Genomic DNA, 16,708 nt, shown 5'->3' on the forward strand with positions numbered 1-16,708 from the left:
AGCAACCAGGGCTCGAGCCGGCGCCCATGTGGGATGCCGGCACTGCAGGCGGCAGCTTTACCCGCTGCACCATAGCACCGGCCCCATGAACTAATTCTTTTCTTACAGAGAGATGTCACAAGTGGTTCATGTCCTGCTCTTTGTGATACACCTCTTTTTTGCAGTGGGAAGTGGAAACATAGAGCATAGGAAGGCTCAGGGTCTCTTTTCCCAGCTTTGTATGTGTGCTGTGGCCAGAAAGTTGGAGTGTCACTGCTCTAGGTATTTTATTTGTTTTTTACAGCCTCATTCTCTTCCCCTATCATTACTTTCTTAGCTATTGCCAGAGTAATCCTTCATGTCTCGGCTTAAAATCCTGTGTGAGTTCTGCATTACCCCTAGGATAAAGTTCAGAAGCCATCAGGACTTTAAAAAACCTTCCCTGATTTCACCTCTGTGTATGTTTGAGTTCTCATCTCTGCCCTTGGGAGACAGGCAGAGCTTTTGTCCTTCCTCTTTCACAGCCACCACCACCATGTGCCTTTGCCAATACCATTACTTCTGCCACCTATGGGCTGGTGCTTCCATTGTTCTCACCCACATATTCACCTGGCTGATTCTCACTCAGCAAGTCAAATGATGCAAGGTGGCAACTTCCCAATAAGTCATTTTTGCCTCCCTCTAGAGACTGGAGGCTTCTATTGTATCCAGTGACTACCCTTGTCTCCTTCTAGGATATTTTTCCTGAGCTTAAGGTTACATTCTATTGCATTCTTTATTCTTAGTAGATTCTAACTGTTTGTTGATTGAATATTTTGGCCCACAGTTATCCTCTCTATCACATATGCATGAACCTTTAACTATGTAGTTTCTTGGTTTTTTCTGATTTTATTCTTAAGTGTATTCTTCCTGGTTAATCAGTGAAATTGCATTCAGAACAGGAAGCATCTCTTCTTTAGGAAAATAAATAATTTGTGATAGTCCAAGGCACCAAGCTGGACATAATGTCAAATATTAGTGTGGTAGGGCCTCAGAGCTCTCAGAGCTTAGCTTAGTGTAACTGTAGCATGTGGTGTTTGCAGATGGAGGGTATGGAATATCATGAAAACAGTAAAAAAAAAAGCATACTTTTAGAAGAAATTTGAGTGCATTTGTTGAGTATCTTCTAGATTGGAGCCTTGTTTCCTTATTAGCTGTGAAATACAAGTGGCTGTTATGAGAGTTGAAGATTTTTTTTTTTTTAATTTTTTTTTTTTATTTTTGACAGGCAGAGTGGACAGTGAGAGAGAGACAGAGAGAAAGGTCTTCCTTTTGCCGTTGGTTCACCCTCCAATGGCCGCCGCGGCTGCTGTGGCAGGCACACCGTGCTGATCTGATGGCAGGAGCCAGGTGCTTCTCCTGGTCTCCCATGGGGTGCAGGGCCCAAGCACTTGGGCCATCCTCCACTGCACTCCCTGGCCACAGCAGAGAGCTGGCCTGGAAGAGGGGCAACCGGGACAGAATCCGGCACCCCGACCAGGACTAGAACCTGGTGTGCCGGCGCCGCAAGGCGGAGGATTAGCCTAGTGAGCCGTGGCGCCGGCTAAGAGAGTTGAAGATTAATCATGACAATTGTTATTCCACGTATAAACAAATATATAGATGTGATTTGTACCAAAATTTGTTTGATGTAGTTTGATTTTATATACTATATATTATTAATATATACATCTTGAAATTATAAAGCTTTGGGTTTATTGCTGTAATTGTTGTAGGTATTCTTATTTTCACATGTAGATGTCACAAGTAACACAATTCTTATTTTTTAGGATCCCAAAGAATATCTTCCATTTCTTAATACACTTAAGAAAATGGAAACTAATTATCAGCGGTTCACTATAGACAAATACTTGAAACGATATGAAAAAGCCATTGGCCACCTCAGCAAATGTGGTAAGCGGGAGGATAGTATGTTTATTTCTGCTTCAACTCTTCTTTGGACATAGTTAAGTTGTAAATTAAGATAAAATGTTAGTTTAGGGGCTGACATGGCATAGTGGGTTAAGTTGTCACCTGCAGTGCTAGCATCCCATATGGATACCAGTTTGAGTCCCAGCTGCTCTGCTTCTGGTCTAGCTCCCTGTTATTGTACCACAGAGCAGTGGAAGATGGCCCAACTGCTTGGCCCCCTGTACCCACATGAGAGACCTAGATGAAGCTCCTGGCTCCTGGCTTGTCTGGCCTAGCTGTGGCTGTTGTGGCCATTTGGGAAGTGAACCAGTAGATGGAAGATCTCTTTCTTTCTCTCTCTCTCTCTCTCTCTCTCTCTCTCTCTCTCTTCTCTCTGTCTTTCCCTCTCTCTCTGTAACTCTGCTTTTCAAATAAACACATTTATTTGAAAAACAAATATATATTAGTTTAGACAGAGCCTGATTTCAGTTTTTTCTCCTAAAGGCTTTAGTGATTATGTTTGTTTTACCTTATTTTGCCACATGTCCTGAGAAGCTGAGGGTAAAACAGATCAGTTCAGTGGGCTGGAGGAACTCGCTGAACTGTGAGATAGCACAAACCCTTCTTGGGTTAAGAATGAGCACCTCCTAAATTAACTTCTTTTTTCAAAGTTAAAATTGGTAGATAATTTTCTCTTCTTGTGGTCTTTGCACACATGTGAAGGATACCCCCAGTTACCTGCACTGAGTAGTGAGGCTCCCCTTTTCCCCTGTCCAGTGCCCTGAAACATGGTTTTAGTTGGAAGTGATGGCATACTGATCCCAGTTGGTGCTTCTCCTTCCTCACTATATTCGGTGGTGCTCATTAAAAATTCAGGTTCCTGAATTCCGTTTTCCAGACAATCTTGATCATGTTGGTCTTAATAAGTCCCTCACTGATTTTTCTGGGGACAGTTGGTGTAAGTGGAGGGTGTTGTGCTTCCAAAATATTAAACTTGTGTTTGTGTAAACCTTATCCCTGCAGGTCCTGAATACTTCTCAGAATGCTTGAACTTAATAAAAGATAAAAACTTGTATAACGAGGCTCTGAAGTTATATCCACCAACCTCACAGGAGTACAAGGTGTGTTCTCTGTGGAATGACACTCTGATTTGCTTTATGCGTTAGTTGGAAAGAGATGAAGATCCAGAGTTCATAATATCAAGGTTTATTTGAAAATGCATTCGCCTCACATTTACCCTCCTATCTGAGAGACTGGCTCTGACCCACTGTGAGGAAATGCCCAGGATGGAAAGCAAGTGGCTATCCCTGGCCCCTTACCCTGAACACCACAGTACTTCCACATGGGGTCCCCTACTCCTGCCCTACCCATCTTCCAGTGCAGCCTCATGCTGCATGACTGATGAGCCTAACAAGCACAAACTTTCCCATATATTTCAGGAGAAAAGGAGTTTTGTTTTATTTGTTTCTTAAACATTTATTTACCTTAACTTAAATGCCAGACACTTGCCTTGCAAGCCAGATGTATTGTATGGCCTCAATACTGTAGTGCACAATTTATAGATGAGGGAACAACTTACCTAAGTGTCTGGGGCTACAGCATGCAAACACAGGGAAGGGAGGCCAGGCTGTAGCCACCAAACCTGTGCTGTCAACATCACTCTTACCGTGTCTCCATCACCACCACTTCTGGTTTGTCTGCAGATCCCACACCTGCCTCTGTGGTCTGCCCTGTCTTTAACACTGGCTTGGCCCCTCTCCACATTCCCAATTACTTGGAGGTAGTTGCACAAATATGCCTCTGCCAGCTCTCTACCCTCCGCTTCCTTTAGCCCTGCTTGTCCATCAGACCTCCTGAAACTCCTTCCTGAAAAAGGTGCCAAGTGCAGAGTTCCCAGAATACCTTGTTCTTACGAACTACCAATTTGTGGCTTTGTCTCCCCTACTGGAATCTGGGTTCCTTAAGGGCAGGAATTCCATGCCTTGTCTGTGTCGCTAACACCAAGCCTGAAGAATACAGGATTTGGCCAGTGACTGCCTCTTTGCTCTCATTTTCTGTTCCTCTTTCCTGTGCTCTTCTGCTGCACCACACCAGGCTTGTTGTTCCTCAAACCTGCTATACACATTCCTGTCAGCGGCCCGGGTGCCTTCTGTGCTTTGTGCATGCCGCACTCTCTCCTGATGTCTCACACAGCTTCTTCTCACAGCCCTGAGATGGGGCTCCCATCCCACTCTGCCATTCTATCATGTCTGTGAGGCCATTCTGTATCACTGGAAGAGAGGAACTCGGTAGTGGATCTTGTTGGGTTTGTCACATTAATTTTGCTCTTTGCCTGGCACATATGTTGGAACTCAGCAATTATTTGTTGGATGAATAAATGACATACCCCAGAAGGTTTTGAATGGAAAAATTATTGAACTAACTGATCAACGAAAGGATTTTTCCATGCAGTTCAAGGGTTTCAAGTAAGTGACTAAGGTAGCCCAGAGTGAAATGATTGTCATGTTTCCTCATCCACCCTAAATCTCCTCTTGTCACAGGACATCAGCCTTGCTTATGGAGAACACCTGATGCAGGAGCACCAGTATGAACCAGCGGGACTGGTGTTTGCTCGCTGTGGGGCCCATGAGAAAGCTCTCTCGGCCTTTCTGACTTGTGGCAGCTGGCAGCAAACCCTCTGCATGGCAGCCCAACTTAACATGACTGAAGAGCAGCTGGCTGGCCTGGGCAGAACTCTGGCAGGTTTGCATGGTCGTTTATTTGTCTACTTCTCTGAAAGGTTTTCCTGCCCTTTTTTTTTTTGTTTGTTTGTTTTGCTTGTGAGTAGGGCAGCATATCTAAGACAGTCTCATACTCACTGATAAAACTTAAAATGGTTTACCAAGTAAGGTAAAGGTTAAGCTGCTGCAACAAGAGTCCTGAATACAATGGCATACTAAAAAAAGTAGTTGATTTCTCTCACAGGAGAACCCATGAGTCCTTCCATTGTGTGGCTCTGTGGTCTCTTAGGCAGGCAGTTGTAGCTGGGTTATCTCCATATCTTGTGTTCAGTCCTTGGAACAGAGAGCAAGGCCAGAGTCATGAGAAAATACTTACCATTAGTTTAGAAACTACCTGGAAGTTAGACAGTCACTTCTGTTTCATCTCAGTCACTGAATGTATATCATGTGGTCACACTTAACACTGTTTAGCTGGGGCCATGTGCTCTGTCAAAAGATAAAGATGAATCTTCTTCCTCTTATTTTTATTTGTAAGGCAGATTTAGAGGGATACAGAGAGATCTTTTATTTGCTGATTCACTCCTCAAAAGACTGCAACAGCCAGGGCTGGTTCAGGCCAAAGCTAGGAGCAAGGAGCTTCATCTGGGTCTCCCATGTAGGTACAGGGGCCCAAACACTTGGTCCATCATCTGCTGCTTTCCTAGGTGCATCAACAGGGAGCTGGATTGGAAATGGAGGAGCTGGAACTTGAATCGGCACGGATGCTGGCACTGCACCACAGGGCTGGCCTCAAGATGAATCTTCTTAGACCACAGATTGTTGGAAACAGTAATAACTGCGGGAATTAGGTGGTAGAAAAGGCCACACACACCAGCAGTGTAAAGCAGACATTTCTGCTGCTTCAAGGCCTAGAGATTGCCTGAACCACAGGCAAGGCTGTGGTTCTGATTTCTCAGACTGGAATAGAGTAAGGATGCCTACAGAAGAGAAGAGTAGGACCCTGCCTTCTCAGCAGTACTTTGAAGTAAAAGAATGACTGATAGACTTTCCTCTTTACCTTTTTTGTCCTAGTCCGTTTTCTGTTGCTAGTAACAGTATCACAGACTGGGCAAGTGATAAAGAAAAGAAGTTTATTTTGGTCCTGATCTGAGGTTGAGAGTGGGCATCTGATGATAGCCATCTTGCTGTCAGAGTCCTGAAGCAGCATGGGGCATCGCTTGGTGAGAGATGGAATATACAAGGTGCAGGCAGCACTCGTGTTTATGTATTGTGGTCTCTGTCCTTCTTACAAAGCCACCAGTATTTCATCATGGAGATCCACTCTGATAATCCTCATCTCATCTAATCGCCTCCCAACGGCCCCACCTCTAAACACCAGAGTTGGATTAAGTTTCCATTTTCTTCATACCTCACAATGGGAAGTGAACCCTAGTAGGAGCTGGGGTTTGAACATGAGACAGACCATAACATTCTTTTTAAAGGTCTTTATAAATACTGTTTGGTCTCAAAAAAACAAAAGAAGCATTCCTGAAAAAAATTTCCAGATTGTAGCATGTTGAATTTATGCTCATGGTCTCCTGTGTTATTCATGTAATTCCTTTTTCCTTTGGATTATAAAAATTTTAAGATTATTGCATTTCTTTTTCTGGTTATTAGATCTGTAGACTCTTTTATAATCCTCAAGTTTCCAAGATAAACTCTTCTGTTTAATGTTGAGAATTTCATATTAAGGCCTATTAATTATTCATTCTGGCTTTGTTACTTCTGCATTAGCAACTTAAGTTCTTAGGGGCCAGTGTTGTGGCCAGTGCATTAAGCTTTTCCTTGCATCCCATAGTGGAGCATCTGTTCAAGTTCTGGCTGCTCTGTTTCCGATTCTGCTACCTGCTAATGCACCTGGCAAAGCAGTAGAAAATGACCCAAGTACTTGTGCCCCTGTCAGCCACATGGGAGAACCAGCCGGAGTTCATGATCCTGGCTTCAGCCTGGCCCAGCTCCAGTTGTTGAGGCCATTTGGGGAGTGAACCAGTAAATGAAAGATGGCTCTTGCTCTCGCTCTCTTGCGCGTGCTCTCTCTCTTGTTCTTTCTCTGTTGTGTGTCCTACCTCTGTCACTCAACCTTTCAATTACATCTTTAAAAGAAAAAGAAACTTATGTTCTTGGATGTTTATCCCATGTAGCTCTGTTCTTGGGATCTGTTAACTCTTTAGTATTCTTTACGACTCTTGGTATTGCTGTTTACCAGGTCTTATGATGGACTATACCAGGTTCTCTTACATGTTAAGCAGGAAGGTGGGAGGGGAGATGATCAAAGATTTTGGGGGTAATGTTACCCAGTGGAGGCACTGTGTGTGCACGTTTAACTTAGACAGTTTTGCACAGTCAGCAAAAGACAGAAAACATTACTTGAAATGGTGGAAATGACTCTACTTTTTTTTTTTTTTTTTTTAGTGATAATGTGAGTGAGCATGAAATGGGAGGCAATAATCTGTCAGCTCCTTTCCAAGCCTTGGGTTCTGTGTGCCTCTCATAGTGTGTTTATCTCACCTGGGATGAGAGTGATTCTAGAATCTGAAGACACTGCATGACCCCAAACATAAGCCAACTGCCTCCATCTAGTGCTCAACCAAAGAAACAGCAGCTTTTTCTGTAACAGAAATAGGTGGATTAGTGAGGTCGGTTTTGCATCTGTAAGCCTTTGGAAGCATTTTTCAAGGCCAGTCTTGATTATTTGTGGTTTTTCTAATCCTCTGCTAAATTTACATTCTGTCATTTAAGATACGATCTATTCCCCTCACAGAAACTCACGGGTTATATAGTTTGCTGCATAATAAGGACATGTGGAAGAGGCACTTTGGCCAGTGAATCTGTTTAACTTTGTTGTCAAATGCCTGTGCTTTGCAGGAAAGCTAGCTGAGCAGAGGAAGCACAGTGACGCAGCCATTGTTCTGGAACAGTACACCCGGGTAAGCTTGGTTCCTCCTTCATAAAACTCTCCAATCTGCCAAAAAGGACTTCCCAGTTGTACCTTCATCATAAAGATTAAAGGACATTGTAAAGTCCAGAGATAATACTGGCCCTGGATATCTTTCTTCTTGCTGCCTTGACTTAGAAATTTAAATTCAACACATCTCTAAATACAGGTTTATCATCCGTAATTCCAAATTCATAGAGCTCCAAAATCCAAAACTTTTTGAGTGGTAACACAATGCCACAAGTGAAAAACCTCACTTGAGACCTTATGAGACAGATTGCAGTAAAAATTGAGGCACACTAAAAGTAATCATATAAAATTAACCTTCAGGGCCAGCACCATGGCTCACTAGGCTAATCCTCCGCCTTGCGGCGCCAGCACACCGGATTCTAGTCTCGGTCGGGGCACCGATCCTGTCCCGGTTGCCCCTCTTCCAGGCCAGCTCTCTGCTGTGGCCAGGGAGTGCAGTGGAGGATGGCCCAAGTGCTTGGGCCCTGCACCCCATGGGAGACCAGGATAAGCACCTGGCTCCTGCCATCAGATCAGCGCGGTGCGCCGGCCGCAGCGCGCCAGCCGCGGCGGCCATTGGAGGGTGAACCAACGGCAAAAGGAAGACCTTTCTCTCTGTCTCTCTCTCTCACTGTCCACTCTGCCTGTCAAAAAAAAAAAAAAAATTAACCTTCAGGCTAGGTGCATAAGTATATGAAATATAGATTAATTTCTTGTTTAACCTTGAGTCTCTTCCTGAAGGTATGTGTCTCATTATGTATATGCAAGTAGTCCAAACTATGCAAAAATCCAAAATACTTCTGGTTCCCAGAATTTCAGATAGAGAGCACTCGTAATTGTAGGCTCCATGAAGGTTGAATACACAAGAGGTCCATGATAGTGTATAGAAGTGGTTTAACCTTGATAGAAAGTACTAGAATAAATCTCAAGGTAGTTGTCTTTGTCCAAGTAGAAACAGTGAGAAAGGACAGTTAGGAAACAAAGTAATTGAACTTGTGGATATTCTTTGGCTTTTATTCCTATGCTCTCCATGGGGAATGTTGCTATTGTCTCCGGCAGCTTGATGGGTTCCAGTTTTACAGTGGATTATAAAGATAAGTACCCATATGAGCTTTTGATATAATTGTAGGATTTATTATGAAAGTAATAAGGATGTACTGACACAGGCCACAGACCAACAGGATTCATGTACATAGTTGACATCAGGGATTACTGTAGAGCTTTGACCTTTGATGAGAGAATGTTGTTTACAATTGTTGCTGGTGGCTACATTTCTTGACATAACTATTTTAAAAATATCTCAGTGTAATAAGAATAAGTGAAGGATTATAACTGAAATTGTTATCATTAGATCTTGGAAAGAAAATATGCAGAGTGATTGCATTGAAAATATCAATGAACAGGGCCGGTGCCGTGGCTCGGTAGGCTAATTCTCCACCTTGCGGCGCCGGCACACCGGGTTCTAGTCCTGGTCGGGGCACCAATCCTGTCCCGGTTGCCCCTCTTCCAGGCCAGCTCTCTGCTGTGGCCAGGGAGTGCAGTGGAGGATGGCCCAAGTGCTTGGGCCCTGCACCCGCATGGGAGACCAGGATAAGCACCTGGCTCCTGCCATCGGATCAGCGCGGTGCGCCGGCCGCAGCGCGCCAGCCATGGTGGCCATTGGAGGGTGAACCAACGGCAAAAAGGAAGACCTTTCTCTCTGTCTCTCTCTCTCACTGTCCACTCTGCCTGTCAAAAATTAAAAAAAAAAAAAAAAAGAAAAAGAAAAAAAGAAAATATCAATGAATAAAACATGCCTAAAAAGGGTAGAAAAGTTGAGGTGGAACAGTATCTCACCAAGTTAAATAAATGCATAATTTGCCACCATCTGTTTTTTTAAATTTACAAAAGATTAACTCATGAAGTTAATATTGTGATATACTTTACATCTAATAAAGTTAAATCATGAGTTTTAAATGATGAATTGTCTGAGTTTTGACAAATGTCTACAGCCATGTAAGCAACATTGTCACCCCTCATGATATGGGGCATTTATAACACCCCAGAAAGATTCTTTGCTTTCTCCTTTGCAATCCATCTTCTTCTGCCACTTCCAGCCTCTGGCAACCACTGATATTTAGGATTTAAATGAACAGAACCATATAAACAAATATGTACTCTTTAGTCTGGCTCCTTTCGCTCCTGTGATGCCTTTGAGATTCACCTGTGTGCGCTTATATCTGTAGTTTCTTCCTCTTTACTGCTGAGTAGCATCTCGTATGGATCCATCTTAGTTTGTAGATCTACTCACCAGTTGATGTACATTTGTATTATTTTCACTTTGGCTTATTATGAGTAAAGCAACAACTAGTCTCTGTGGAAGGAGTGGGAGGGTGAGGTCACATGGTAAGTGGAGGTTTACCTTCACAAGGCTGCAGAACTCCTGCAGTGGCTGCACCATTTTGTGTTCCCACCAGTGAAGGAGTGCTTTAGGTACTTCTGTGCTCCCAGCACTGGTGTATTACCTGTAGCTACATAACAATTTACTGAAAAACTTAGCAACTTAAAACAACAAACACCTGTTATCTTGCCATGTCTATGGGTCAGGAATCTGGGCAGGGCTTAGCGGCCTCTGACTCAGAGTCTTTCACAAAGCTGCAGTTAAGGAATTGGGCTAGAGTCATCTCAAAGTTTAATTAGTTTTTCCAATGTTTTATTAGGAGTGTATAGAAATATAGTTGGGATAGGTGTTTTTGTTTTTGGTATATCCCTTCGTATATGATAGCTTTGCTAAATTCATTTATTAGTTCAAGAAGCTTTTGCAGCACTGGTACAGCAGGTTAAGCCGCTGCCTTTGACGCCGGCATTCCAAATGAGCATTGGTTCAAGTCCCAGCTGCTTTACTTTCCATCCAGCTCACTGCTAGTGCTCCTGGGAAAACAATGGAAGATGGCAAAGGTGCTTGGGCCTCTGCCACTCACATGGGAGACGTGGGTGGAGTTTTGGGATCCTGGTTTTGGCCTGGCTGAGCCCCAGCTATTGAGGCCATTGGGGAGTAAACCAGTAGATAGACATCTCTCTTTCCCTGCCTGTTCTTCTCTCTAACTGCCTTTCAAATAAAATAAATAAATCTTTTTTTAAAAAAAAGTTACACAGAGAGAGAAGGAGAGGCAGAAAGAGAGGTCTTCCATCCACTGGTTCACTTCCCAATTTTTTTTTTTTTTAACAAGCTTTTGGATAGACTCTGTAGGGATTTTTACATTAACAAACATGTTTCTATGAATAGTTTTAAATCTTTCTAATTCATATATATATATATATTTTTTTTCTCTTTTATTTCATTGCTAGGACTTCTGGTATAGTGTTGAGTGGGAGTGGTAAAAGTGGATATCCTTGCCATTTCCCTGATATTAGGGGCAAAATTCAGTCATCTTTTATCATGAAGTATCATGTTTAATTTTATTATTACTATTCATTCTCTCTATTGCAGGGGTTGGTTAAATACCTGTGGCAAACCTAGCCTGCTGACTGTGTTTGTAAATAGTTTTATTGGACAGCACAGCCATGCCCACTTGATTACATATTGTCAGTAGCTGCTTTTACACAGCAGCACGCAGTTAAGGAGTTCTGACAGAGATGGTATAACTCACAAAGCCTAAAATATTTTTTGTCTAGCCTTTTACAGAAAAATGTGCAACTCACTGCCTGCTTAGTTGAAGAAATCTCTTTCTATTCCTGGATCCAAGAGTTTTGTTTTGTTCTTTTTTTTTTTAAACCACAAATGTTGTTGGAATTTGTCAAATACATTTTTAGCTGTATTTTTTTGTTTTGTTTTTAGACTAGTGATATAGTAAATTATATTGATTGATTTACAATTATGAAACCTCCTTTGCAACCCTGGGTTACACTCTTTTTCTTTTTTTAAATTTATACTTATTTATTTTGAAAGTCAGGGTTATAGAGAGGGAGAGATAGAGATATCTTCCATCTGCTGGTTCATTTCCCAGATGGTGGCAACATCCAGGACTGTGCCAAGCTGAAGTCAGGAGCCAGAGCTTCACTGGGACTCCCACATGGTGGCAGGGGCCCAAACACTTGGACCATCTTCCACTGCTTTTCCCAGGCCATTAGCAGGGAACTGAATGGGAAATGAAGCAGCCAGGACATGAGCCCATTTGGGTGGTAGCTTTACCTGCTGTGTCACAATGCTTGCCCCCAGGGTTATACTCCTTGATCATCATATGTTATGTTTTTTCTGTCTTGGTGGATTGGGTTTGCTAAAATTTTCTTGAGGACTTTCATGTTTGTGTTAATGAGGATTTGAAGTTTCCTTATGTCATCATCGGTTTCCCACCAGGTTTGGTGTTAGAATAATGGTGCTCTCATCAGAGGGGAAATGTTCCTGTTCCTCTTTTCCTGAAAGTTTGTGTGGAATTGAAGTGAGGAGTTCAACTCTTGGTTACAAACCTATGTGTCGCTTTTTCATGCCTGACCCAAAACAGTTGCAGACTTCACCTGGGACGCCTCATGGGGAAAAGATGCCCTCCCCCCACCAGATTTGGGGTACTGCCAATGTGTTGGTGGCTGCTGCTGCTGTTGCTGCTGCTTGTTAAAGATTTATTTGAAAGGCAGAGGAACAGAGGGCAGGCAGGGGGAGAGATCTGTAACAGCCTGGCCTGGGCCATGCCAAAGCCAGAAGCCTTGAATTCCATCCTGGTTTTCCATGGGGTTGGCAGAGTACCAGTCATTTGGGCCATGTTCTGCTGCTTTCCCAGGTGCATTACAGGTTTTAAGTGAGTTATGGTCAAGGATTCACTCCCACTTGTAGGTCTTGCCCTTCATGTAGTTGCATTCGTAGCCATGGCACTTTTATTTCTAAATTTTTTTTATCTGAGGCCTTTGGCTAAGTCCAATTCAGACACCTCTGCTGAGGCCTGTCTATGGGTGGGGATGAAGGGGGTCAGAAGCCTTGAAGATATTTTCCTATTCTCTTATTACCCAATACTTTTCTGCTCCTAGCCTTTTCACTTTCGAAGCCCCATGGCCACTCCCAAGGTCCATACAACTGCTGAAGTTATGTTGTGGGCTTCTTTAGCAGTGATGCATGTTTGTATTGATCCACAAGATCCTCTCCTGGTGTGTTTTTCCTTTGGGAAGAATGAAACAGAGGGAGTTGGCACTTAGTGTGGTTTTAGCCTCTTGCTTGTACCAATGCAGTTACTAAAGGCTTAACTCTTTTATTTTTGACTTGTTTAATCAGCTCCTACAAGTCTTGGCAGCTCCTCTCTCTCTCCCAGCTCAGCTGAGCTTGTTATGATATTTTCCTTAAATATTTAGTAGAATTTACCATTAAAACCATCTGGGCCTGGAGTTTTCTGTGTTGAAAGGTTTGCACTATGAATTCTATTTCTTTAGTATACAAAAGCCTATTCAAGTTAGACATTTCTTCTGGAATGGGCTGTGGTAGTTTATATCTTCCCAAAAAAATCAGTCCATTTCATTTAAGTTGTCAGACTTCCTGGTATAAAATTGTTTATAGTATTGTTACCATGTTGTCCAATAGGATCTTGAATGATGGCCTTTCATTCCAGATACTGGTTATTTGTGTCTTTTGTTATGATCAGTCTGGCTAAAGATTTATCAGTTTTGTTGTTTTTTGTTAGTTTGTTGTGTTTTAAAAGAGTGAGGTGGAGCCTGTGTTGTGGCACAGTGGGTTAAATCACTGCCTGCAATGCTGGCTCCCATAGGAGTGCCAGTTCGAGTCCTAGCTGCTTTACTTCAATCCAGCTCCCTACTTATTTGTCTGGGAAGGCAGAGGAAGATGGCCCAAGTACTTTGGCCCCTGCCACCCATCTGGGAGACCCAGATGGAGTTCTGGCTCTTGGCTATAATATGGCCCAGTCCCAGTTGTTACAGCCATTTGGGAATTGAACCAGAAATGGAAGATCTCTCTCTCTCTCTCTCTCTCTCTCTCTCTCTCTCTCTCTCTCCCCCTCTCTCTTCTCCTCTCCCTCCTCCTCTCCCCCTCTCCCCCTCTCCCCCTTTCTCCCTCCCCTTGGTAACTCTTTCAAATTAAAGAAATCTTTAAAAATAAATAACTAAAAGAATCGGCTATTTCATTGTGTTTCATTAATCTCTGTTTATTATTTCCCACTTCATGCTTGCTTTGTGTTAAATTTGTTTTTTATTTTCCTAGTTTTTCATAAAGTGATGGCTTAAAGTAATTGATTTGAGACTTTTTTTCCTTTCTACTTTAGACATTTAATGCTATAATTTCCCTCAAGCACTGTTATGGTTATATCCCATGAAGTATAACATGTAGTGTCTTCATTTTCTAATTTCCCTTATGATTTCTTCATTGACTCTGGGTTATTTCAAAGCAGATTGCTTAACTTGCAGATACTTGGAGATTGTCCAGCCACGTTTCTGATACTAATTTCTACTTTAATTCTGTAGTGATTAGAAAGCATAATTTTTGTTAATTCAGTCATCTTTCTGTGCAGCCCAAAATATTGTCTGTTTTAGAGAATGTTGTATGTATACTTAAAAGAACATGAAGTAGATTGTTATTGTAAATGTTAACTAGATTAGGTTCACTTTAGCAGGAAGCTAGGTCAGACAGAAGTAGAGGAGCTGGGTCTTGGCACTGGTACTCCCCAAGTGGCATCATAACCGCTAAACCAAACACCCACCCCCAATTTAGTTGGATTAAGTCTGCCGTCTTGCTGTTTGTTTTCTATCTAATTGATCCTTTGTTTCTTGGGTTTTTTTTCCTTGCCTTCTGTTGGGTTTAGTATTTTTCATAAATCCATTTTATCCTGTGCTTGGTTTATCTATACTTTTTGTTTTAATATTTTAGTGCTTGCTGTAGGATTGACAGTAAAAATCATTAATTTATCACAGCCTCCCTTTAAGTAATCGTGTACCACTTCCTATATAGTGTAAGAACCTTACAAGTTACACTTTCTGCTCTCTGGTCCTTTTTGCTATAGTTCATGGCTTTTGAGTTCTGTGTGTATTATAAACATTGTAGTAATATGCTACAGCTTTTGCTTTAGGTGATTGGTTAATTTTTTTCTTAAAGATTTTATTTATTTATCTGACAGGTAGAGTTACAGATAGTGAGAGAGAGAGACAGAGAGAAAGGTCTTCCGGGGCCGGCGCCATGGCGCACTTGGTTGATCCTCCGCCTGTGGTGCTGGCATCCCATGTGGGAGCCGGTTCTGGTCACGGCTGCTCCTCTTCTAGTCCAGCTCTCTGCTGTGGCCCGGGAGGGCAGTTGAGGATGGCCCAGGTGCTTGGGTACCTGCGCCTGCATGGGAGACCAGGGAGAGGCACCTGGCTCCTGGCTTCAGATGGGCATAGCTCTGGCTGTGGCGGCCATTTGGGGGGTGAACCAGCAGAGGGAGGACCTTTCTCTCTGTCTCTCTCTCTCACTGTTTAGCTCTATCTGTCAAGTAATAAATAAATAAATAAATAAATAAGAGAGAGAGAAAGGTCTTCCCTCCATTGGTTCAATCTCCAAATGGCCACAATGGCTGGAGCTGTGCTGATCCGAAGCCAGGAGCCAGGTGCTTCTTCCTGGTCTCCCATGTGAGTGTGGGGTCCCAAGGACTTGGGCCACCTTCTGCTATCCCAGGCCAGAGCAGAGAGCTGGACTAGAACCAGCGCCCATATTGGATGCCGGCGCCGCAGGTGGAGGATTAACCTAGTGCACCACGGCGAATTGGTTAATATTTAAGGAGATTTAAAAGTGACTCCAACATGTCATATTTCTTCTCTGTTTTTTTTTTTTTTTTAAGAGAAGCTGGAAATAGTTAAGTTGTAAAACTGTGAAAATCGTAGGACTAAATCTTCATAACGCTGGATTTGGCGGAGGAGTCTGAGACTTATTACCAAAAGCAAAAGCAGCAAAAGAAAAATAATCAGTAAATTGGATTTCATAAAGATTAAAAACTTCTGTGTATCAAGGACATGATTGAGAATATGAAAAGCCAAGTTATAGAATGGGAGAAAACATTAGCAAATCATATATCTGATAAGGTCTTATATCCAGGATATACTTGTAAAAAGAACTCCTATAATCCAGTAACAAAAAAACAAACTAATTTTAAAATAAGGGGAGAATTGAATAGTTATTTTTCCAAAGATAGATTGTCAACAAGCACTTGAAAAGATGTTCAACATCATTGGTCATTAAGGGAATGCAAATCAAGACCACAACAGACTATTACTTAATACTGCAAGAGTGGGCTTGTCTGTTTTTTAATGAAGATACAATTTCAGTTTTGTAAGATGAAAAGAGTTCTGGAAATGGTTGGCCAATCATGAATTTTCTTAACATTTATGAAACTGTACTCTTAAAAATGATTAAGATGGTAGATTTTATTTGTTTAGTTTACCACAATTAAAAAAAAAAAAAAGGAAAATAAATGATGACAAGGTTTAAAGAAATAAGAACCTTCATACATTGCTGGAGAGAGTATAAAATTATGCATTCTCTGGGGAAAACAGTTTGGCAACTCTTTGAAATTAAACAGTTAACATGTGACCCAGCAGTTAACTCCTAGATACATACATTCAAGAGAAGTAAAAACATGTCCACAAAAGACAGTGGTACATGTCTGTTTATAACAGCATGCTTCATGGTAGCCAGAGGGGGAGACAACCCAGATGCCCCTCTGTGGATGAATGGGTAAACAAACTGGTCTGTATATAAAATGAAATACTACTCAGAATGAAGGACTGATATGTGCTACAAGTTGGAGGAACCCTCAAAACATTAGGCTAAGTGAAAGAAGTCAGACACCAAAGGTCGCTATTGGTTGGTTCCTTTGATGAGCTGCATCCAGAATAGGCAAATCCAGAGACAGCAGATTAGAGGTTACCAGGGGAATGCTGGGAGTGGGAAATGGGGAGTGATTCATCAGTGGATATGAAGTACATGGGACATGGAAAAACTTTAGTCCTTTTTTTTAAAAAAATATATATATTTTCATCATTTTGTTTTTATCAAGTATCTTTTATGCCTAAAAATATATATATATTTATTTCATCTACTTGAAAAGTAGAATGACAGAGATCTTCAATCTGCTATTTGGCTTTTCAAATGCCTGCA

At 42.0% G+C, this 16,708-nt stretch overlaps 1 protein-coding gene across 3 annotated transcripts in view; it reads left to right on the forward strand.

The window, feature by feature from the left end:
- ELP1 (elongator acetyltransferase complex subunit 1) overlaps nucleotides 1-16,708 on the forward strand; it is a 76,670-nt gene that overhangs the window by 41,015 nt on the left and 18,947 nt on the right. For 2 of the 3 annotated variants that reach the window (XM_062207799.1, XM_062207800.1), the window contains 4 exons: nucleotides 1,788-1,911; nucleotides 2,932-3,029; nucleotides 4,449-4,650; nucleotides 7,533-7,594. In XM_062207799.1, coding sequence (XP_062063783.1) covers nucleotides 1,788-1,911; nucleotides 2,932-3,029; nucleotides 4,449-4,650; nucleotides 7,533-7,594 — 486 coding nt within the window. Of the gene's footprint in view, nucleotides 1-1,787; nucleotides 1,912-2,931; nucleotides 3,030-4,448; nucleotides 4,651-5,332; nucleotides 5,483-7,532; nucleotides 7,595-16,708 lie in introns of those variants that run through there. The other variant, XM_062207801.1, reaches the window with a different exon arrangement.

Source organism: Lepus europaeus, chromosome 12 (genome assembly GCF_033115175.1).
Source record: "Lepus europaeus isolate LE1 chromosome 12, mLepTim1.pri, whole genome shotgun sequence".
Classification (NCBI taxonomy): domain Eukaryota; kingdom Metazoa; phylum Chordata; class Mammalia; order Lagomorpha; family Leporidae; genus Lepus; species Lepus europaeus.